At 56.4% G+C, this 22,381-nt stretch overlaps 7 protein-coding genes across 7 annotated transcripts; 5 read left to right on the forward strand and 2 right to left on the reverse strand.

Annotated features, from left to right (window-relative positions):
* Positions 1-381: 381 nt before the first annotated feature.
* WHR41_03230 (uncharacterized protein) lies at positions 382-3,564 on the forward strand. The gene is made up of 6 exons (XM_069371836.1): positions 382-580; positions 699-763; positions 962-1,905; positions 1,965-2,055; positions 2,112-2,293; positions 2,349-3,564. The coding sequence occupies exons 3-6, from the start codon at positions 962-964 to the stop codon at positions 2,896-2,898; spliced, it is 1,767 nt and encodes a 588-aa protein (XP_069231204.1). The 5' UTR covers positions 382-580; positions 699-763; the 3' UTR covers positions 2,899-3,564.
* Positions 3,565-4,721: 1,157 nt separating this feature from the next.
* WHR41_03231 (uncharacterized protein) lies at positions 4,722-13,033 on the forward strand. Its single transcript, XM_069371837.1, has 2 exons — positions 4,722-4,881; positions 5,001-13,033. Exons 1-2 carry the CDS (start codon positions 4,878-4,880, stop codon positions 12,752-12,754), a joined length of 7,758 nt encoding a protein of 2,585 aa, XP_069231113.1. The 5' UTR covers positions 4,722-4,877; the 3' UTR covers positions 12,755-13,033.
* A 216-nt stretch (positions 13,034-13,249) lies between these two features.
* Positions 13,250-14,602, forward strand: WHR41_03232 (uncharacterized protein; the record flags this gene model as incomplete). The annotated part of the gene is made up of 2 exons (XM_069371838.1): positions 13,250-14,437; positions 14,498-14,602. The coding sequence occupies 2 exons, from the start codon at positions 13,250-13,252 to the stop codon at positions 14,600-14,602; spliced, it is 1,293 nt and encodes a 430-aa protein (XP_069231205.1).
* On the reverse strand, positions 14,495-16,254 carry WHR41_03233 (uncharacterized protein). The gene is made up of 4 exons (XM_069371839.1): positions 16,163-16,254; positions 16,055-16,110; positions 14,907-16,000; positions 14,495-14,849 (listed from the first exon to the last, which is right to left on the reverse strand). Exons 1-4 carry the CDS (start codon positions 16,217-16,219, stop codon positions 14,692-14,694), a joined length of 1,365 nt encoding a protein of 454 aa, XP_069231206.1. The 5' UTR covers positions 16,220-16,254; the 3' UTR covers positions 14,495-14,691.
* Positions 16,255-16,410: 156 nt separating this feature from the next.
* Positions 16,411-19,945, forward strand: WHR41_03234 (uncharacterized protein; the record flags this gene model as incomplete). The annotated part of the gene is made up of 2 exons (XM_069371840.1): positions 16,411-16,587; positions 16,640-19,945. 2 exons carry the CDS (start codon positions 16,411-16,413, stop codon positions 19,943-19,945), a joined length of 3,483 nt encoding a protein of 1,160 aa, XP_069231207.1.
* A 540-nt stretch (positions 19,946-20,485) lies between these two features.
* Positions 20,486-21,436, reverse strand: WHR41_03235 (uncharacterized protein). The gene is made up of 3 exons (XM_069371841.1): positions 21,126-21,436; positions 20,956-21,066; positions 20,486-20,898 (listed from the first exon to the last, which is right to left on the reverse strand). Exons 1-3 carry the CDS (start codon positions 21,395-21,397, stop codon positions 20,589-20,591), a joined length of 693 nt encoding a protein of 230 aa, XP_069231208.1. The 5' UTR covers positions 21,398-21,436; the 3' UTR covers positions 20,486-20,588.
* Positions 21,437-21,477: 41 nt separating this feature from the next.
* On the forward strand, positions 21,478-22,287 carry WHR41_03236 (uncharacterized protein). Its single transcript, XM_069371842.1, has 5 exons — positions 21,478-21,626; positions 21,678-21,692; positions 21,845-21,998; positions 22,064-22,129; positions 22,181-22,287. The coding sequence occupies exons 1-5, from the start codon at positions 21,600-21,602 to the stop codon at positions 22,204-22,206; spliced, it is 288 nt and encodes a 95-aa protein (XP_069231114.1). The 5' UTR covers positions 21,478-21,599; the 3' UTR covers positions 22,207-22,287.
* Positions 22,288-22,381: the final 94 nt, after the last annotated feature.

The raw sequence follows: 22,381 nt of genomic DNA on the forward strand, positions 1-22,381 counted from the left end.
TGTATCCTTCCACCACGGCATCGCTATTGCTTTCCCCGATCCGCCACATACTGAACGGTCAGGCAGCCTTGCCTTGCCACGTCCGTCGCCATCCACATCGATCTTACCTTACCTACTTACCCGAGTCGTATGCAAGAAGACCAGATCTGGAAACAGTCCTCATCGCTCGAAGAAAGGTGCGTTCGGTATGCGTCGATCGTGCTTCCATCACAAACACGGCAGCAAGCAAGCCAGCCGGCTTCAGTTGCAGTGGTTCTTTCCCTCGATGACCACAAGGACTCGGCCCGGCGAGCAGACGCCTTCCATCTGCCATCCAGCACCCAGTCCGCCTTTTCTTCTCACCTCGTGTCTCTTCCTTCAACCTCACCATCCCTCCTCCCAACCATACCATCAACCCACACCACAGCACCATCTGCCTTCTTCATTCCGTTGCATTGACCGTCGACTCACTCATTAGCATTCAGTCCTCGCGCTTCGCCCGTCTTGTCACTCCTTCTCACTGTCATCACCAGCTCTCAGCCTCGCTGCCCTCTACGCTTCGGTCCGCACCTCTGAGCACTGCTCATCCCTCACTCTTCACGTGAGTTCCTGACATTCCACACCACGCCGGATCAACGATTGTCACAGACACGTCGACCACACCACTGCCACGGACTTTGAGCAACGTATTCGTGATCTTTGCTGACATTGCGGTGCAGACACGTTTAGACGTTACATCGGCCCACGATCTCGATCAATCCCTCCACGGCAGCCTACAGCAACCGTAAGTGCTTTTACTCCTACGTTTCCCGCCGTCGTCGAATCCACCTCTGTCCTCCACCCGCTCGATGCCTTTAGGAACAAACAGACGAGAGTCCTTTTGCAAGTCCTCGACACGCAGTCGAGGTAGCGGACTCCATGCCAAATACTCCTCATTGTTACACATCTCACCTGAGCGGTTTACTGACGATACACGCTGTAGATGGCGACCATGGCCGATCACACCAATCAGCGTCAGTCTGGCTACAACCGTCCGAACACCGGCTATGGCAACCCCAATGCCGTGTACGGCAACCAGTACGGCGGACGCGCTCAGGGCGGCGGAGCATACGGCATGCACCACAATCCGACCGACATGGCTGTCCTTGCTCACAGCTTCCAAGGCATGAACCTCGCCGGCCAACCCTTCGCTGCGCATAACAAGAACGCCATGATGCCTGCCAATGGCACCCAGTTCAGCGGTATGCCAGTGCCAACCACCATGGCTTCCGGCATGTACGGAGGCGGAGCACAGTACGTTTACCCGAACGGCTACGGATCCGCTGCCACAGGCCAGTCTCCGGGCATGTACACACCGCATGCTTCTCAGTACGTTCAGCCGCTCAACTACCAGGGCTACCAGCAGCAGGACAACAGCCCGCTGTCTCAGAACTGGACTCCAACGACTGCTGGCGCAACTGGCGAAGTTCCAACGCTCATCACTCCTCGTCGCGATTCTGTTTCATCCAACGAGAACGATCAGCCCGTCACGCCGTCGTACGCCGGGTACGCCAGCTTCGTCCACGGCAATGTCGCGATCAACCGATCTCCGAGCGGAGTCTTCAGCCATGGCACCCCATCGCCGACTTCCATGGTCGGCCCATACGGCATGACGGCTCCCAAGCAGCCGGAGCAGCCCGACATCTCGCCGCGCCTCAAGCTTCTCATGACGAAAGAGCCTCCTATCCCGCGCGCCATTCCTGCCCCATCATCTCCCCTCAAGCCACTGGATCGTGCTTTGGAGAACCAGCGTGGTGAGACGAACGTGTACATCCGCGGTCTGCTGCCGGAGACGACCGATGAGATGCTTGACTCCTGGGGATCTCGCTTTGGAGACATCAAGAGCTCGAAGTCCATCATCGACCTCAACACGGGACTGTGCAAAGGGTAAGTTGACGCCTTGTTTCACTTTGTCCTCGCAAGGAGCACTGCTGACCCAATTCCAGGTTTGGTTTTGTCAAGTACCACAACTACGAAGACGCGGAGAACTGCATTCGTGGCTTCCACTTCCTCGGCTACGAAGTCAGCTTTGCCAGGGTGAGTGCCTCCGTCTACCTTGCTGTCGCCGATTGCTCACATTGACAATCCTGCAGGAATCCTTCTACTCTAAGCTCAAGACTTTCGCGGACGAGCAGAACACCAACCTCTACGTCTCCAACCTTCCCAAGAGCATGAATGAGCATGAGCTGGGCAACCTCTTCGCTCCGCACAAAGTCTGCTCTGCTCGCATCCTCCGTGACAGGAACGGCAATGGCCGTGGAGTTGGCTTTGCACGGTGAGTCCGCACTTGTAACTCCACACGCTTGCCTTACTGACCTTCTCGTCTGTAGGTTTGAAAACCGCGACGCATGCGAAGAGGTCATCAGGACCTTCAACAACCACACGATCAAGACTGCGACCGAAGAGCTTCAAGTGCAGATTCGCTACGCCGACACCCAAGAGCAGAAGACTCTCAAACAGCAGACCCAAGCTGCTCGCCAGTTCCGCTCGGCGGAATACGAGTATGCCACTCAAGCCTGGCGCCAGGGCAGACTTCCTCAGGCCGGCACCACCCTCAATGATACCGTCGCTCCGAAGAACGGCAACGAGTTTGAGCAGTATCTCGGCACCAACCCTATTGTCCCGATTCAGAACCAGCGCTGGGCCCAGTCAGCCATCCGCCATGCTCCCGGTCGCAGCCCGCTTGGAGCCCTGCCTTACACTAACACTGCTACTGCTTCTCAAACGCCCGTCCCTCAAGCCAGTAGCTCTTCCATCAAGGACACCACTGCAGCCTCTGCTGACGATACCGCCGCCGATGCGAAGCCGTTGTCGACCTCGCCCGCCACGGCGAGCGCGAACAGTCCTGTTGCCTCTGCCGCAACCCCGGAGCAGGAGTGATCCGCTCTCTGTGATCGACCCGCGCCGACTACCGACCGCCATCCATTCTTAACCCCACCCCTCTTTTGATCCGCGCGAGGACTGACTGTACATCATCATGAATGCACGACGACAAGAGATTCACGAGCTTACGACTGGGTGAGCCTGACACCAAGGGTGTCGACAGACAGCGGCACTCACTTGTCATCGACCACGCTTGCATTGCATCTAGGCCAGCGTCATGAGCAAATGGCAGCCATCGTCGAACAAGAGCATCTGTCCGCCATCATCACCGAGCATCATGTGCTGACCTGTCCGTGTTGGGCTGGGTCAAGGACAAGAACATTTTCGTTTCGCAGCTCGCCTTCTTCTTTTTCCTGTCTCTGTCTGTTTACCAAAGCGCTTTACTCCAAGTTACCGGAGGCTCTAATCCATCTGCCTGCTTTTGTTTTTTTGCTTTGCGCACAGCTTTGCATGCTTCTGCTTGTTTGCTTCTGGCCATGCATGAGCTCCCGCGAGGAAGGAAGACGACGAGGCCCGATGTGGTTCTTAATGGTAATTCGGGACGCTTGTTGTCTGTCTGCCTGCTTTTCTTCGGTCTCGCATCACGCTTGGCATGGCTACCGCAACGAAGCTGCATGGTGTAGACAGAATGGTAGATACGCATCGATGAAGCTTTCCCCCTCACTGCCGCCATACCTTCATGCGTCATTCATTTCTGCTGTTGTTTTAGGTTGTCACCGGAATCAAATAGCCGCAAACGAGTCATTGTCGATCAGCATCGGCAAGGAGCGGCAACGAAAGCACTCACCATTCTTCACAAACCAAACGATATCTACCATCGGACAATTGGTTCTTCCATCGGAGGATTCTCCATCATCCATGTACCTGGACTCACGGCACGGAGAGAAAAACCAAAAGAAGCACTCCAATAGCGGCAGGCCAAGGATGCGCGCTGCCCGCGATCTTCAGGCACACACGCGCGCACTTCAACGCCCACGAGGCAGGCCGGAGCCGGACTCCGTGGCGATCGCTTGAACGCGTACGCGCTGGCTGCCAATTCCGAGGTTCTGGGAGAAACGGCAGATGAGAATTTGTGCTTTCCCTTTCCGACGTGTGAAGAAGAGGGGTGATGTCTCTGCGCGCCTGCGTTTCGGCTCGTCCTCCGTGGGTCTTTGAGGTGGGGTGTGATTGGGTTGGGTGCTGCCTGATGTACCCTTTTCACGGCGTATCATGCCGAGGGCAAGGTTCCGCCCAAGGCCTCCCTATTGCCATCGGCGGCATGTAGTCATGGGCCCGCAGGAGAATAGAGCCCCTCGATTCAAGGCCCACGGCCCGTACGAGAGTAGAGGCCACCGCAGGATGCGTGCCTCCCGTAATCTCGTCCCTCCGCGCACCGCGTTGCCGGGGACATGCGCAATGGCAGACTGCGACCGGGCGCGAAATTGAGTTTCTGTAGCCCGCGTGGGCGTCACCCTGCAGCTTTGACACCTTGGGCTGTGGAGGCCGTCTTGCTTCGGTGGCTGCGCCTCTGGAAGTCTGATCCACGCGTTGCGCGCAGCCTGCTATCACGATCGCCCACGAGAGCGATGCGTCTGCGTCTGCGTCTGCGTCTGGCATGCGTGAACGCGTTCGCCCGTCGGCGCGGGCCTGCAAGGCTGAAGAAGAAGCAGAGGACGGAAGCACGACAGCCGGGCAGGGGTGGCAGCGATCGCCGTTAGCGAACCCTCCCGCACCTCTCCAACCCTGGCCAGACGTTTCCGCACTCCGCCGCCAAGCCCATGCAGGGCATCGTCGCCGTTCTCATGCTCACCCTACCGGCCTTACTGAGCCCTATCTTCACCCGCTAGTGCTGCCTCCATCCTCTCGACCTCAGTCGTCGTTGCTCCTACACCCCGCCCTGACCTCCATATCGCTTCCCGAACCGAACGACGACTCTGCGACGATGCGCTGCTACGGATCGCTAGATTGATCGCGTCTGGCTGCGACGCTGTGACAAGATGGGTAGGTCTTTGCTTTTGGTCGGATCTCCGTGCTGCATGGGATGTTGTTTTTGAGTTGGAGGAGGAGAAACACGCCTGGGAATCAGACAGGAAACGCATAACATGCTGACAACAGCTCAGTCCTGCCAATTGCGCCGCGAGACCTGTCCTCAGACGGCCGCGGCCACGCGACCTCACCGTCTGTCCCTCCTCCAGATCTAAGCGGCACCAGCCCACCACCCGAACCTCTCCTCATCGCCCCCAATACCGCGCCCTTTCCACCGCCTGCCTCCCGAGATCCATCCCTCACACGCGGCCGCGCCCTCAGCGCTGCCAGCACGCGCAATGCCTCGCCACGCGGCAACACGCCTGTGGCTCAAGCTCGCCCAAAACAGAGCTTAGACGTTGAAAGGAAGCCTTCGGTATCGTACGGACACCACAGGAATACAAGCATTGTACACGGGGTCCAGCATTCGCGCAACACGAGCAACTTGAGCAACTCCACTAGCGTCAGCCCGCTTAGTCCACACAAGATCATCGCCTCAAATGGTGGACCCAGCGACATTCCCGCTGCAGCTACCACCGCTCCCACCATCCTCAAGAAAAGTCCTTCAATGTCGACATTACATTCCCACGTTGGCAACGGCGGAGCGACGTTGCCGCCAAACCGGAGTTTTGAAGGCGCCGCGCCGGCGCATAGGAGACCTGAGCGCATGCACAGCGGCAGAGTGAAGCGACCGAACGAACACCACCGATCACAATCTCGGCAACAAGTCCAGCAGATTCAGCAACAGGAGCCGAAGACTGTAGGTGAGTATGCGTTGCACCACTTGTTTACTTCATTCATTGCGGAGGCGGACGAGAGGATTGAGCGGTGTATGGCACGCCCGGGCGAGTTGGAACCACGGATAGGAGACGTGTGCGGACCCGGTGCGGACCCCAGTTTTGATCAACTAATCTCGTCGCTTGGGCACATCAACAGGCACAAGCCCAAGTTCGTGATCGACTCGGTGATTTTATGGCATAAGAGGAAGAGCGACCTGGCGAAGCAGATTCGGATGGAACTGGAGGCGTTACGGAACTCTACAATTGCTACGCAAAGACACATCAACCAGAGCGGGAATGGAATCAATGCGACCTCTTCTCCTGGCGGGCAGGATATCATGGTGATGGAATACGATATGGTCGCGGCGGAGAGGCGGTCGGGCATATCGGTCTACATCTTGTGTCGGGCTTTGATTGAAATCATTGGGCAAACGACTCTCAAAGCCATCAGCTCGGACCATAGCGGTAATACCGCAGAGAAGCTGGAAAGTGTGATCTACGACCATCTGGTGGGACAGGAACCGGACCAACTGCAAAAGAGCGCTCTGAAACACGCTAACTGGGTGATAAGAGGACAGCTGCTTGGTGTGATGAGTGGTCTCCGGTTCGAGGATGTGTCTGGGCGCTTCTTACAGGATCTTGGATTCGCGCAGAAGACGCTGTCGATGAAGGGCATGGTCGAGCCGAGGCTGGCTGCGAAGACTGCACTGCTGGTCCAGAGCATGCAGTGGCTGAAGTTCAGGATCGCGCCCGAAGAGGCTTGGAGCCATGGTTGCGACACGCTACAGCTGCTGGCCAAGTTCTTCGCCGAAGTCCACGGCCGCCAGATGAAGTATGCGTACGCGCAGCTTTTCGAGCGGCTCTTGCTGCCGATCGCGGCGGAAGGCACGTCTTCGAACTTCAATGCGCCCAAGTGGAAGAGTGTCTTGGCTTCGGTACGGCCTAAGGTCTCTCAAATGCTCTCCAAAGCGGATCACTGGCCTAACATCTACCCACTTCATGCGGTCTTACTCTGCGTATCGCCCTCAGATGTCTTCGCGACTCATTGGATGTCTGTTGCTACGTCGTTTCCGCCGAACCGTAGAGACAGAGCTGCTCGATCACATTACCTGAAAGCTGTCTGCCGACTTGTATGGAGGTACCTTTATCGGATGTCCGACTCTCCCCATGCGGTCGCCCGAAAGCTCGACGAGATCGTTAAACTGGTGTTCCAGGGCGGCAAACGAGTTCTTATCTCGACCGACCCTGTGATCGCAGACCCGCTGATCCAGCTCATCCGAATCATTGGTTACAAATACCAGGACATATGCTTCAGGACTATCATTTTCCCTTTGATGAACTCCGAGTTGTTCACTACGCCTGACAGCCAGCTCAAGATCGAGAGTCTTGATCCGGAGAAGACTGTCATCGCCATTCGGGCTTTCCTGGCAATCATGTCCGACCTGGAAAAGAACGAGCCCCCTCCATTTCCCATTGCTTTCGAGTGCGATGCACTGCTGGACCCTACGTCGCGCGCACCCATCACTCACCGACGAACACGATCACAAGGCTTCGCCGTGTCCGCTGGCCGGACCGAAAGGCTGTCAAGACCTGTAATGACTAATAACCTCAACGATGTGACGAAGGATTACTACAACCGGTTCTGCAAGATCCTGGGCCAATTGACGATCATTTGCGACAACACTTTCGGCGGCCAGGCGGTGCTGGACGAGAAGTTCGCATCGCACACACCTAAGACACCCATGGCCGAAGCGTTTAATTTCAACCGACGTGACGAGCTCATGAACCCGACCGATGTGAGGCAGCACTATTACGATTTGTTGCACGTGGCTGTTGAGGCTTTGCCTAGGTGTCTGTCGCCTCACCTGCCCATCAACTCACTGGTAAACCTCCTCTGCACAGGCACTGCCCACGTGCAAGCACACATCGCGACTTCGTCCGCCCAAGCGCTCAAGTCCATCGCCCGCCAGTCGCACGCACAGCAAGTTACTATCGGCTTTGCGCGATTCATCTTCAATTTTGATGACCGCTACGCGACGGTGTCTGATGGTGGGCTTCTCGGCCCAGGTCACATTGAGAATACTCTCGAGCTCTACGTCGAGCTGCTGCAGATTTGGATCGACGAGATCCAGCAGAGGACTCGCAAGGCTGCTGCGGAGCCAACGGAGGACGACGATCAGACTATCCGACCTTTGCCCTTGGACTTGTCCGGTGTGTTAGCCCACGTCGATGAAGTGGAGTCTCACGGCCTGTTTTTCTTGTGTTCGCCCTCGAGAGCTGTGAGAGCAATCGCGGTCAATGTTCTGCGCCTCATCACTAAGTTCGACACCGCTCTTGGCAAGCCGTCCACTCGAATCATCAGCATTCTGGACGGCAGCTCACAGCAGGTCATCGACGTCAACGACGAGCGGCTGTCATTGGCAGAACGCTCTCGCCTGCAGAAGGGTCTCCGCAAGAGCAATGCCAACAGTACTCTCGTGGAGCTTTGCAGCAGCGACATCGCTCATGACTCCAACCTCTGGTTTAAGGTCTTCCCGAATCTTGTCCGACTCAGCTCAGAGATATGTCTGCACGCAGTAGCGCTGACGCGCGAGATCGTGTGCATGCGCCTTTCGCACAGCCACCAAACCATTGCGTCTATCGCTGAAGGCAATGTGCCGAAGCCAACGCAGTTCGAGTCTTCCTTCATGACAAGCAGGCTGAACCAAGCGCCGAGAGTGAACAACTCGTCTCCTGATATTATCATCGAGCAGTGGAAGCTTCACCTCATCTTCGCTTGCACCACCCTCACGAATGCAGGCAGCACCACGTACCTGGCTGCTCCGCAGTCAAGCCAAGTGTCCTTGCACACCAGAAAGAGCTCGAAGTCTTCCACTAGTAGTGGGAGCCAAGAGAAGATCTACACTGCCTCGGAGCTCTTTCAAAAAGTCCAGAAGATGCTTTCGGTTCCCAACGCGGCTGTCAGAGATGCGGCGGTCGTTGGGTTGGGTGCGACAAATGCTACTCTCTTCAATACCTTGCTCCAGTCGCTGCAAGATCTGGTGAGAGAATGCGGCCAAGACGCCAAAGAGCGAATTGCTTCTCACCAGCGGAGTCTCAGTAGCCCGCGAAGGAGTCGCCGGACCGATTGTCTCCGCCTCGAGATTACGCACCTGCTCAGTCTGACGTGCCATCTGCTGAAGCACCCTGCGATCAACGGTGATGAGTACGTGCTCGAGTACATGACCGACTATTCGAAGCACCTGCGCCTCTTCCTTAGTGATTCGGAAATCCAAGGCCAGCTCGAGTATCAGAAGCTGAGGACCTACTATTGCACGCTCACGGAAGAGTTGTACGACTGCACCAAGGCTTTCAAGGATGCCTCCAGGTGGATGTCTTTCCAAGCACGTCAAGCGACCTTCGCGCTCATGGAGAACTGGTGCGGATTCTCGCCGAACGAAAGTCACTTGAGAGCTCAGGAGAATCATGTCGCGAGGTCTATACTGGACCGCGAGCACGATCTGCGGAGCAGGGGTATCATCAACTCTGCGATTGAAAAGGAACGTAACGAGCTGCAGACGGCTGCGCTTAGTGCCATGGCGGCTCTTTGCGCCGGGCCTTTGAATTTCGTTGCGGATCACAAGGTGCTCATGTCTTTCGACATCAAGCGGTTGCTGCAGTGGCTGAACGCTATCTTCGACACACCCAGTGACCGCACGCATGCGATTGGCAGAAAAGCGCTTCAGAACTTGATTGTGAACAACCAAGAGCACGCTTACCTCATGGCTCAGACCCTGCGCATGTGCTACATCGCTCGACGTCCCAAGGCCCTCACCAGCTACTTTGAGGTCGTCACAAAAGTGCTCACCGAGCACGCGCATGTGCACATGCCGTTCTGGAAGGTGCTTTGCGCCGGTCTGTATACGCTGGGCAACGAGGACAGCCAGATCCGCATGAAGTCTGCTCGCCTGCTGCGCACGCTCGAGGAGCGGCTGGGCAAGACTTCCAAGCTGCAGGACCTCGACATCAGCGTCTCGGACAAGACGACTGCGGTCTACAAGCTGGCTCAGTTCGAGGTTTCGTGCCGTTTGGCGAAGCAGCATCCTGAGCTGGCTTTCCACGTGTTCTCTGAGTTCTCGGCGTACTTCAACGAACTGCAGCCGGACCATCAGCGCAATATGGTTTCGGGCATGTTGCCTTGGATCCAGACGATTGAGCTTCAGCTCGATCCCAGTGGTGGTCCGACTGCGACTTCGTACATGTTGCTTGTCAACCTGTTTGAGATCACCGTTAAGAGTCGCATCACGCTACACAACGAGATCCAAGCGCTGTGGCAGGCGCTCGCGACTGGGCCGTATGCCGGCAACGTTCAGCTTGTGCTCGACTTCATCATCGACGTCTGTCTCGACCGCAAGGAGCAGAACTTCGTCATCTACGCCAAGCAGATCGTGGTCTTCTTGTCTGGCACCGCGGCTGGTGCGAAGGTCGTCGAGTACCTGCTTCTGCAGATCTGTCCCAAGAGCATGGTGGCGGAGCGCAGGGACCCGATCGTTGCCCCTGTCGACACCACGGCGCTCCCGTACATCGCCGACCTGGCTGTCGTGCTACCCAGTGGCGCGAAGCAAAGCGGCCTGTCGCTTGGACAGTTGAGCATGATCCTGCTCGTCGACTTGATAGTGTCGCCCGACAAGCTGCCGAAGGACAAGCTCGCTACCCTCTTGCAAGTCATCCTCGTGCAATGGGACCAGTACATTGCCATCGTGCAAGAGCAGGCGCGCGAGTTGCTCGTGCATCTTATCCACGAGCTCGTCATCTCCCAGATCGAGCCGGGCAGCACCGACCCCGACAAGGAGTCTATCGAGGAATTTATCGAGGCCATTCGCCAGCATGATCCGAAGATCGCGTGGGCGTACAGCGACAGCGAAGTCAAGGCCGGCGAGGAGGACAGTCGCGCTGTTTCTCAGCCGATGGGTTTCGTCGTCGACGAGGCTGTCAAGATCTTCTCCATCACGCATCCGACCATTCGCGAGGAATGGGGCAAAGTCACGATGGCCTGGGCTACTTCTTGCGCGGTTAGGCACGTTGCTTGCAGGTCGTTCCAGGTTTTTAGGTGCATTTCGACGACTTTGGATCAGCAGATGCTCGCTGATATGCTCGCGCGGTTATCTAACACGATTGCTGACGACGAGAATCACGACTATCTGATCTTTTCTCTAGAGATCCTGACTACGCTGCGCAGCATCATTGATGCTTTGGACCCGCTTGACTTGCTGCACTACCCCCAGCTCTTCTGGACCACATGTGCTTGTCTTGACACAATTTTCGAGCGCGAGTTCCAGGAAGGCTTGAGCATGTTGAACCATCTGTTGACGAAGATGGATCTCAGCGACCCTGCCGTTCTCAAGATCCTGAAAGACAATCAGCCGCAGAAGTGGGAAGGCAGCTTCGAAGGCTTACACGCGCTGATGTACAAGGGTGTGAGGTCGAGCAATTCTATGAGCCGGACTTTGGCTGTCATGGAGCGGCTGATCAAGCTCCCGTCGAGCGAGTTGGTGGGCAGCGAGGAGCGTTTGCTGTTCACTATTCTCGCCAATCTGCCTCGCTTCCTGCATTCGTTCGAGCATCCTGGAGAAGATCCTACCCAGCTGGACGCGGCTGATACGCTCGCTTCGGCGGCGGAGGCGCAAAATCACATCGGTTTGGCCAAGGCGTTGCAGACGTTCGTCAGACACCAGTACCGGACCGAAGCAGATTTCCTCTCACACATGGTTTCGGCCATCCGCACCGCTTTCTTCCCGGTCTGGGAGTTCCAGAGCTTGGTCTTCATGCTAGCCATGGTTAACAACCAATGCGCGTGGTTCAAGGTCAAGACAATGCAGGTGCTGTGCGTCATCATTCCGGACGTCGACATGCGTAAGCCTGAGATCGCGTCTCAAGGCCCCGATCTCATCTCGCCCCTCTTACGCTTGCTCCAAACTGAGCACTGCCAGCAGGCTCTGGATGTGCTGGACAACGTAATCGATATGGCGGGCACGCCGATGGATAACAAGCATCTGCGGATGAGCATGGCGGGCTCTCACTCGACTCGTGCCACTAGGAAGGAGTACGATCGCACTAAGAGCTTGTACGGCATTCCAGAGGAGTCGGGTTGGTCGATTCCTATGCCTGCTATTCACTCGGCTCAGACACGGCACAATGTGCACGCTGTTTTCTATACACTGGCGTACGCTGGGCACGGAGATGGCGTTCAAGAGGCTGCTGGGACGCCCGAGATCGAGTTCCACAAGGACGAGTTCCAGTACGATTCCTTCACGTCTGATCGGTCATACTTCGATCGGGTGCCATCGGAGAGGACGGCTACGATGATGACAGACGACACGCGCATGAACAGCAACATGGGCGAGCTCGCCATGAAGCTCGACAGCCTCGACGACTTCTTCGACGACGATGACGACAAATCCGTCAGCGACGCGCTGGCCGACTCCAACGGCCGCCGCCGCTACCCCAGTGCGCTCATCGAAGAGCGCGAAAACGTCTACGACCAGGAGGCCCTGCCCATTCTGCACCACTCGCTCCAGCGCAACGTCAGCGTCAACTCCTTCCAGAAGTCCTTCGCCGAGCCGCGCTACCAGGCCACCAGCCCCGTCGTCATGACCCCCGGCGCTTTCGCCCAGCACCTCGCCCAGCCCCGCGTCCACAACCGCTCCATCACCTCCCCCGCCATCCCACTCAATAACCAGGGCCCGCAGCGCCTGGAGCCCGATTTCCGCTCTGGCGACGAGGCTGGCGACGAGCCCTTCTCCGACGACGACCTGCCCATCAGCCGCGCGCAGACGACGGAGGACCTGCGCAGCGCGGGCATCGCGCAGCACTCGGCTAAAGCGAGCGAACCTGGTGGTGGAGGAGGAGGCGGCGGGATCAAGGCCGGCTGGCGCAATGGGCTCCGCAGGCTGACGAGCAGTTCCGGCAACAAGGAGGCTCGCGACGCCATTCGCTCGCAGCTGGCGGGCGGCAACAACCCACTGGCGAAGAGTCCCAAGGTGCCCAAGGTGCCGGCTGCTTGGTTGAGTCCGTCGAGCGCGGAGCCCTGAGACGAACAGGTCTTATTATTGTACTCACCATAAGTTGTGGAAGATGTGGAGGTGGCGTATTGTACTTCTACGAATCTCGGAAAACACGGAAAAAACGGAAAAAATCAATGTGGCATCCTGCATTGGGTGGCGCAGAATCACAGAACAGTGGAGTGTATACTTGGCGTTTTTTGGGGGAATGGGAAAACTACCGGTTTTTGTTGCCTGAGCGAGGCTGAGCGGCGTGTGTAACTATATCCTCATCGATACCCAAGGAGAAGATGTCCTGTTTTCAAACTGTGCTACTGATCACGCCATCTTGCCTCGATTGAGCTCCGTTCTGAGACATGTGTTCTGGCATTCCTTGAACTTCCCTTGCTTGTGAAGGCGCGTGAGGAGCGGATCCGTGACGATTCGTGTGCTTTTTGTGAATGACGATGTGCGCCTGTTTTGCTCTGTGGGGGAACTTGTTTATCTTCGTTGATCTCCTGTATTTGATAGATTGTTTGTCTCAAAATGGCAAATCTGTATTCTACCAAGGCCCTCGGCAGAGCGTGGCCACCTTCTACTCCCACAGCATCGCCGCGAACATCCTCGCGAGGCCGTTTCATTCCATGGGATCTGAATCCGCCTCGTCAACGTCCGGCTGCTGTAGAAGAATCATGGTTCCAGGATCTTCGCCTCTTGCGCGGCCGGCTTACCGAACGTCTGGTGTTGGTCCTCGTCTTGGTATTCTGCGCTGCTTTCCTGATACGCAACCATGAACACCTCATTTCACCAGGCACTCGTGCGTGGGTCGGAACCCTGCACCTCTCCCGCCTCGGCGGCTCTCTGCTCCCGCCCTGGAGTCGCGTCCATTGGAGTGACTACGCTTACGTTTCGTACGCCACAACTCCCGACTACCTCTGCAACTCCGTCATGCTAGCCGAGTCTCTGCACCGCCTGGGCGCAAAACCAGACACCCTCATCCTCTACTCCTCCGACCTCACAACCTCCTCCTCGCCCCATCCCGCCTCCGCTCGCCTCATCTACCAAGCCACCGCCCTCTACGGCGCGCGCACCGAGCCCGTCAGCGTCCTCAGCGCCTCCTCCTCCTCATCCTCCTCCTCCACCGCCGACACAACCTGGTCGGCAAGCTTCACGAAACTCCTCGCCTTCAACCAAACCCGCTACAAGCGCGTGCTCAGCCTCGACTCCGACGCAACCCTCCTGCAGCCCCTCGACGAGCTCTTCCTGCTCCCGCCCACGGCCCCCGTCGCCCTGCCCCGCGCCTACTGGCTCAACAACACCCTCTGCACCTCCGTGCTGCTCGCCTCGCCGTCGGAAGCCGACTTCGCGCGCGTCCGCGCCCGCGTCGAGAAAGCCGCGCCGCAGGAGGTCGACACAGACGTCATCAACGCGCTGTACGGCGACGGCTGCCTCGTCGTGCCGCACAGGCCGTATCTGCTGCTTTCGGGCGAGATGCGGGCGGCGGGCCACGAGGCGTACTTGGGCGGCGGCGGCGGGGAGTGGGATGCGGTGAAGGTGCTGGCGGAGGCGAAGTACGTGCATTTCTCAGACTGGCCGATGCCGAAGCCTTGGATGGCGAGCAGTGAGGGGTTGAGGAGGGAGTTGATGCCGGGGTGTAAAGGGCTTGGAGAGGGAGGGTGTGGGGATAGGGATGTTTGGGTTGGGTTGTATGCGGAGTTTAGGGAGAGGAGGAAGGTGAGTTTGTTTTTCTCGGGGGTTCAGATTTTTGGGGTATGATGAGCTGACGCTGTGCAGAGGGTTTGCGGGCCGGAGTTCATCATGTATGAAGAAGAGGAGAAGCAGCTCGACAACCTGCCGCCTTTGGCCCAAGCGATGTCCGGTGGACAACCGATAGAATGATATGAGCGTGGTTAGCAAGCTCGAGAACGCCAGGATTGAGGTGTGCATGCATTCGGGGTATATCTATAACGGATAGCTGGCGAATGTGGTTACTTCTTCCCGAAGAAGGACATGATGCTGCCTTGTCCAGGCTTCGCACCGCCCTTTTTCGGCGCTCCTTTAGCGGCAGGCGCAGGAGTCGGTTTGGCCTTCTTGGGCGCAGGTTCGTCTTCCGAGAAAGACTCCCAAGCTGGTTCTTCTCTCGTCACTGCGGCGTGTTAGCAAAGTGTTGATTGCCAAGGCAGAAGCAAAGCAATGGGCTTACCGAGATAGCCTTCCTCATCCTTGACCGTTTTCTTCTTCATCACTCTGCGCCTGCCACGGCGCCTTCCATTTTCCACGGTCATCGACTCCTTAGGCTCTTCCTCTTTCTGTTCTTCTTCCACGCTCTCTTCTTTGGGCGGCTCCATAGGCTCGTCAGAGGCCCCCTCTGCAGTGTCCTCCATTGGCTCGTCCTCAACATCCATCATGGCTTCTAATTCCGCTTGCCGGTCCTTCTTCGATTTCCCGGTACCGGCACCAGCCTCGACTTCCACGTCGTCCGCCACATCCTCGGGGTCGTCATCAGACATGCCGCCCATAGGCTCGTCCTCCGCAGGGGCAGGAGCTGGAGACGGCGCCGCTGAGCTCTCGGTAGACGCCGTCTTCTTAGGCTTGTTGGCTCCCTTAGCAAACGACTTGAAAATGTCCGAATTCTCGCGTTTGGTCGTAGGCTTAGTCGCAGTCTTCTTCTTGGTCGCGTCTGTGTCTTTCTCCGGCACGGGTGTCGCTCTTGAGGAATTAGGGTCGGACTCGTTCGAGGCCTTTGTCGCTTGCTTCTCGAGAGCCGGTGCTTTGGCAGGTGCCGGTGCAGGCTTCGGTTTTGCAGCAGTCTCCTTTGCAGTAGAAGCTGCAGGCGCAGGAGGCGGCCGCTTTTGTGTCCTCCTCCTGACATTCGGGTTCTGTATCGTGCCGTACTGCTTCCAGGCTTCCAGTGGGTCCTCCGAAGCATATGTCGCTGCGATCTTGCGATTGCATTCGGTCAGAGTCTGGACATCGCTCAGACCGCCAGCAGCAAGGCTGTAGGCGTGTATGCCGGTGATGTGATCGAAGGTCGCTTTGGCCTGATCGAGGTGTTCTTCTTTCACCAACAGGATGGATCGGACGGGTGTGGGTTTTGTCTCCTCCTCTTGCTGCTGGGGAGCAGAGCTACTCGGGAGAGGCGGACTGCTTTGCATGACTGCATCTTCGCTGTCTTGTGACTGAACGCCATTTTGCTCCTGAGGTTTTTGTTCGGTACGAGTGCCGGTTATAAGGTAGGTTGCGTGGACACTGCCTGGTTTCTTCGCATTTTGTTTGCGGTGGAATTCGAAGAGCATTCTTGACGATCGTCAGCTGAGATTGTAGCCACATGGTGTTTACAAAGGAACACACTGCTTCGCAAGATTGACATGGACCTTGAGAGCTCTGCTCAGCGAGCGATAGCTCACCTAAACACTGTTAGCTTGCACCCCTCTTGCTTGGATGGCTGTCATGGCTTACCAGTTGTTGCTCGTTGAGCACATTGGCGGCCAGGTACTCCGTGTAATCCGTCGACATATTGCTTCGCAGAATTACCGTCGTTGGCTTGTCGAGCAAGCTGCGGGAGGTCTACAAGAACGCGTAAAGTGCTGAAAGTCGCGTCGCGGGACATGGCTCGAGCGGCGGATCGGCTTTCGCAAACGCCGCGGCTCGAGGGGTGATGGCGGGAATTTGACCATGTCTAAAGACGAGACACCATCGCACGAAGAATGGAAAACAACGAGAACGAGGAGGATGTCAAGTTGGCCAGGGCGTCTGCAGGCCTGTTAAGCGACCTTGAATCAAATCTACCAAAGTTACTTTGGAAACGTCCTCGAAACCATGAAACCCAGCGAGGAGTGCATTCTCGGGTCCGTCAGACAGACCTGGACCACATCATCAACCTCGTATGTCGAGTACTTCCCTAGCAGTCATGTGTAGGCTTACGGAATGCTGCAGATAGAACCATTCCAAAGCGAGCCACATCTTCTCGACACAAAATTGAAGACCTTGTTGCCTCCAATCGTCGATGCCTATCTCACTTCTCTGCTGAAGTCAACCCCTTCGATTTGCGAGGTGCATATTGACATCCGGACTGCTCTCGCTTCCATCCTCTACACTCTCTGCAAGGTCCGCGGCGCAAAAGTCATTGTAGGCTTCTTGAACAATGAACCACGCTACCTAGAACCAATTTTGGACAGCCTCGAGAGAGTTGCCTCAGAGCAAGACGGCCAAGCCGTAAACTGGAAGGTACCCTATGTACTCTTGTTATGGCTTTCACATCTCTTACTGGCTCCCTTCGCTCTGGCGTCCATATCAAGCGATAAACTCCCGGATGTGGACAAGCTTGCACACTTATCACTTTCACCTGATGTTCCTCCTGTCGCTCAAAGGATCACATGCATCGGGGTTGGTTATCTATCTGCATCAACAAAGGCTCAAGACGCCGCTGCAGCTATGCTTGTACGGCTCGCTACCAGGCCTGATATGCAACAGCTAAAGGTAGCTGATGCCCTTGTCGACTATGCTGTGGGAGAGGTATCCGCCTCGCACGACTCGTCGATTTCTATCTACCAGCAGCTCGGTCCCTTGCGGTTCCTTGCAGGTGTTGCAACCTCCGCTGATCTGGGTCATCTGATACCAAAGATCTATCGCGCATGTGGAAAGCTAATCACTTTTGCCGACGCATCACCTGTAGCCAGCAACGCTGTCGGGAAAAAGATGGCATTGAAGATATACCGGAACATCGCTATATTAACCCTTCGATCGTCTTCTGTGTCAGGCCCTCTCCTGAGTTTTCTGGAGACGACTGATGTACTGGAAGATGTCATCGACCATTTACTGCAATCTTTGGGTGACCGAGACACACCAGTAAGGTACGCGGCAGCGAAAGCTATCAGCCTGATCATTTCAGAACTCGAGCCTGAGATGGGCTTTGAGGTCATCCAAGCTGTACTTGATACATTCAAGGAAGATATCCCTCGCAATGCCGCCGGCATAGACTATCAAACAGTCAATGCGCTCAAGTGGCATGGACTCACTCTTGCTTTGAGTCATGCCCTATTCAAGCGCTCCGCGTCGCCGACACAGTTGCCAGACATTCTGAATGCGCTTGTATCAGCCTTGAACTTCGAGCAGCGCACGGCTACAGGGAGTAGCATTGGTGCCAACGTACGAGACGCGGCAAACTTCGGGATCTGGTCGCTCTCAAGAAGATATACGTCAGATGAACTTTTGTCTGTGGATACCCAGTCCCTCCGCTTCAACTCTGATGCGTCGCCTCACACATCGGTCATCCAGGCTGTGGCCGTCCAGTTGCTACTATCAGCATGTCTAGATCCAGCAGGGAACATTCGCCGAGGTTCATCGGCAGCTCTACAGGAACTGATTGGTCGCCATCCTAACCGGGTCATCGAGGGAATAGCGGTAGTACAGATAGTCGACTATCAGGCCGTTGGTCTCCGAAGGCGAGGTCTAATCGACGTGGCTAACAAAGCCGCTGCGCTTCACGTTTCCTATTGGCAGGCTCTCATCGGCGGGCTGGTGGATTGGAGAGGCCTACGATCAGTTGACATTCCTTCCCGCGAGGCTGCAGCACGTTCGCTTGCCAATCTGGTTTCCATCCAAGATGAGACCGATGGGCTTGCTTTCGTTAGCGAACGCTTACTCGCCGAGCTCGAAACACCTTCTGGTACAGACATTGAGTCGCTGCATGGGCTGATCTGTGCATTGTCGAATCTACTCGAAGGCAAGGGTGAAACAAAGCCAACACTGCCATTGCACCGCCGATTCTGGCATGCGGTACAATCAGTCGACGGTTTCAAGATTGAGTTCGGCCCCAGAGCTCTCAAGTCAGAGCTCCCGGTCGCCTTAGCAAAGCTGATTGCCGAAGTATGCTGTCGCGAGAGAACATGTCTATCACAAAATCCCGTGGAGAAAGGCTTCACTTTTGCTAGTCTCGAGGACGTCGCCAAGCGCTTACTGACCCGCCATGAAGATCCCATCTTGCAAGTATTGCCTGAAATGGCGAAACAGGTCTATGGTCTGAGGAAACTGGCATCCAGAGAACTTGGCTGCATGGATGTGGTCAGCCTAGCTCGATCAGTCGAAGTCGATGGCTCCAAAGCGACTCTCAACGGTGCTGGTAGAGCCATCGCTTTGGGTTCTCTGGTATCCCAACCAGCCAAATACCTCGTGAGTGAGGAAGCTGATGCTGCCATCTCCTCTCTGAATGGATTGGTCACGGCGATGAATGTCGAGTGGCGCATCATTGGGTTGCGAGCATTGAGTCTGGCTCTACAAAGACTTGGCGATCCATCCAATGGGATTTCGGGATCCATAGCCGCAGTAGTGCAGACTATTCACATCGGCTTGACTGATTACACGATCGACGAGCGCGGGGATATCGGCTCGCTCGTGAGGTTGCAAGGTCTCAATGCAGCATCCTCCTTGCTTCAGCTCGATGTCCTTTCCCAAGACACTGGTGAGGTCCAGCTCCTTCAGTCGGACATACTCCGACTCTCACTTGAGAAGCTGGATCGTGTACGTGGCCGCGCTGCAGCCTGCAGGCAGCAATGCTTGCCTTCCTTTCTGAAAGCTGAGCATCAAGAAGATACCAACAGCGAAGCATACCTCCAATCCGCCCTTCGACCTATCTTCGAACCTTCAATATCATCGTGGGCTCACCGCGCCTTGGTTGAAGGCGCAATTTCGTGCGCAGGCATCGGCGCTGAATCACTGCTGCAGACATCCCGGGCCATACTTACCCACTCCCTCTGGGAATGCGATATGCAGCACCTGCACAGCCTGCTCACGACCTATGCGGACATCATGCGCGATCTCCTCTCACCTTCAACACCGAACGCAAGCAACCTCATGGTTGCCGCGCTAGATCTATTGGCCTTCTTCCTCGATATGCGTATTCCGCAGCGGCTGGCGCAAGCCGAACCAGCCTTCAAGTGGCGGACCCTCCTCTCGACCGTGCAAAAGTCACACCACAAGAGCTCCGACGTGCCGAAGCTGCTCGCTGCTGTGAACGTGTACAGAGGTCTGGCGGAGGTGGAGAGCATACGAGGAGAGGTCGTGAAGAAGCTTCTGAGCATGCTGGCCACGAATCCGTATCCCAGAGTCAAGGTTGCGGTGGCTGAGGTGACTTTTGACGTTCTTGGTCAGGATGCGATGAAGGTCGTCAATTGGACTGAAAAGGGACCGGAGCAGAGCAGGGTGTTAGGGGAGCTTAAGGCGATGTCGACACATGCTGTGTAGTCACGAAGTCCGGGCTGGGTAAGTAGGGTTAGGGTTGGGGTTACTATACACTTTCACACCTCCAAAGCGACTACAGTACGTCAGTATTGACGATGTGCGCTCTTTTGCTCTCCATTCTGGAAAACGTAGGAGTGTAATACTAATCATACCGCCTTGTCGTTGTCGTGAAATGACTGGTTGAAGATCAAGCGCTGAAGTCTGGAGCCAATCTCAAACGAGTCCAAGCTGATCTCAAAGCCCATACACTCCTGGTTCCCGATGCACCCTAGGAACATATTCTACATGCGGCGTATCACCTCGAGCATTGGGAAATAACTCGAGCATTGTATCGGATCATGGGGAACAATCTTCCTATGGTGCAAATGCGGAGGCGCTGTCGCGTCTGCTGCTGTGTGCATGAGTACGTCGACGGAGAGTAGCAAGCGACCTAGCCAAATCGGTAGCCGTGCCTGATTAACACTTGGGAATCGTCTCGACCATTCAAAACAGAGGATTGGTGCCTTTCTGATGCTTATTGAAGAATGACACAAGGGAAGACAATGTTCCGCCATGCTATGGTTGCTTTTTTGTATTTTGAATCATGCAATACAATATGTACACTCTAGAAAACCCCAGCGCCATATTTCATCCTCTATCTGTTCCTCTATTTCGTCCTCACCTGCTTCAGCTTGCCAGGGCTGTAGACGAACTGGGTGGCGTAAGCCTTAGGGACGATCTTGCGCTCGTTCGGCTCCTGAACGAAGTACTCGTAGCCCTGCTTGTTGGCGAAGTCGATGGCGTCCTCCTTGGTCTTGAAGTTGAGGCGGGTGCCCTGCATGTAGTCTGCGCTGGATTGCCAGCCCATGAGAGGGTTCTCCCATCTGTGGCCCTTGGACAGCACGTCCCAATCCATGCGCCATTGGTGGCCGTGCCAGTCGCCGGACTGGGTGGCGGTCTTTGTGGGGCGGTAAATGCTGGACTTTGGTCAGTTTCTGGCCGTTTCAAGAGTGCTCGGGAGCGTTCATGTGTACCGGACGGTTCTGGCTTGGAGGTCGGTGGGCGCGCCAGAAAGCACGGCAGCCGGGGTGTCGAGGCCAGGCTCGGAGCCATCCATGACTCTCTTGGGGAGTGGTGAGAAAGCACTGTCTCATGTATCAATATGTATCCTACCCCACGCTATCTTCCCTCGGATCGCTCTTACGAAGTCCTGTAGTCGGCGGCGACGTTGTAGTCGGGGTTGTGGTCGGGCTGGCCCTCCACCGGACCCTGCTGCCTGATCATCTCGGCGTCTCCGTGGCGAGCTGTGGGCGCATCCTCAGAAGAAGAGGCGGGACGGCCTTTCTGGCCACCGGCGGCCATACCAGGGTTGTGGGCGGCGGTCTCGCGGCGGACGAGCGCGGGTGCGCGCTGGGAGAGGGCAGGGCGGGCGGATGCACGCAGCGTCGAGGCTGCGAATCTCTGTAGAGTCGTCATGGTTCGTGGTTGTGTGATTGTGTCGCAGGCCCGCAATCGACGCTCTGCGTTTCCAATGCTTGAGGTCAGCAGCTTCGCGACGCCGGGGAGTGGCACGGACCCCGTGCCAAGGTCGAAGTCGGGAGGAGCGATCTTCCGCTCAAGCTTCACTACTTGCGACGGCGAAGACCATCACCCCAGTACATACCCCAACAACGCAATCATGGTCTCTACTCTCGTCCCCCCGAAGGTATGTGGAACGCCTGAAACAGTTTGCGAGCCCTTCTAACAGTTTATACAGGTCGCCTCTCCCAACGTACGTACTCCAGGACCCTCTCCCGTTCTCCTCCGATCGAGCACTCCAACCACCGAATGCGCATTCAAAACCCCGAGAAGCCGAATAAATGCGACGAGGAATGGGTTTGCAGAGCATGGAAGGACACGAGACGCTGACAGGCACGGTTCCAGGCCATTGGCGGTGCTGCTGATGCCGCGCGCATGCAGAGAGTCGTCGCTTTCTACGAGGCCCTTCCCCGTGGCCCTGCCCCGGCTCCTCAGCCCAAGGGTTTCCTCCAGAGATACCAGCACCGCTACATGAACGGCAAGAACGCTCGCGCCATGCGTATGTTATTAGACCCGAAAGCAAGACCGCAAGGGAGTAGATCAGGGATACTGACCGTGGCACAGCGCTCGTCCACATCATTGGTGGTCTCCTCGTCATCGGCTACGCGCAGAACTACTACTTCCACCTGCGTAAGTTACTGTGAAAGGAGCGGGCGTCGGAACCTTGCTGATAATTCCTAGGTCACCACAAGAACAACGCCCACTAGAGGCGCTGACTGCAACGATAGAGTGGAGGACTGGAGAAATGTGTATCTGTAAATAAGGCGAATGGAAGACGTTGAGAACAATTGGCGAGCTCGAGTGCTGTGACTTTTGAGAGCCACTATCGACGTACACCGTCGTCAAGGCTGACATCTATCACGTGACGTTGAGCTTCACTCG

Source organism: Cladosporium halotolerans, assembly GCF_011745625.1.
Source record: "Cladosporium halotolerans strain TM138-S3 chromosome Unknown Sca8, whole genome shotgun sequence".
NCBI classification, from domain to species: Eukaryota; Fungi; Ascomycota; class Dothideomycetes; order Cladosporiales; family Cladosporiaceae; genus Cladosporium; species Cladosporium halotolerans.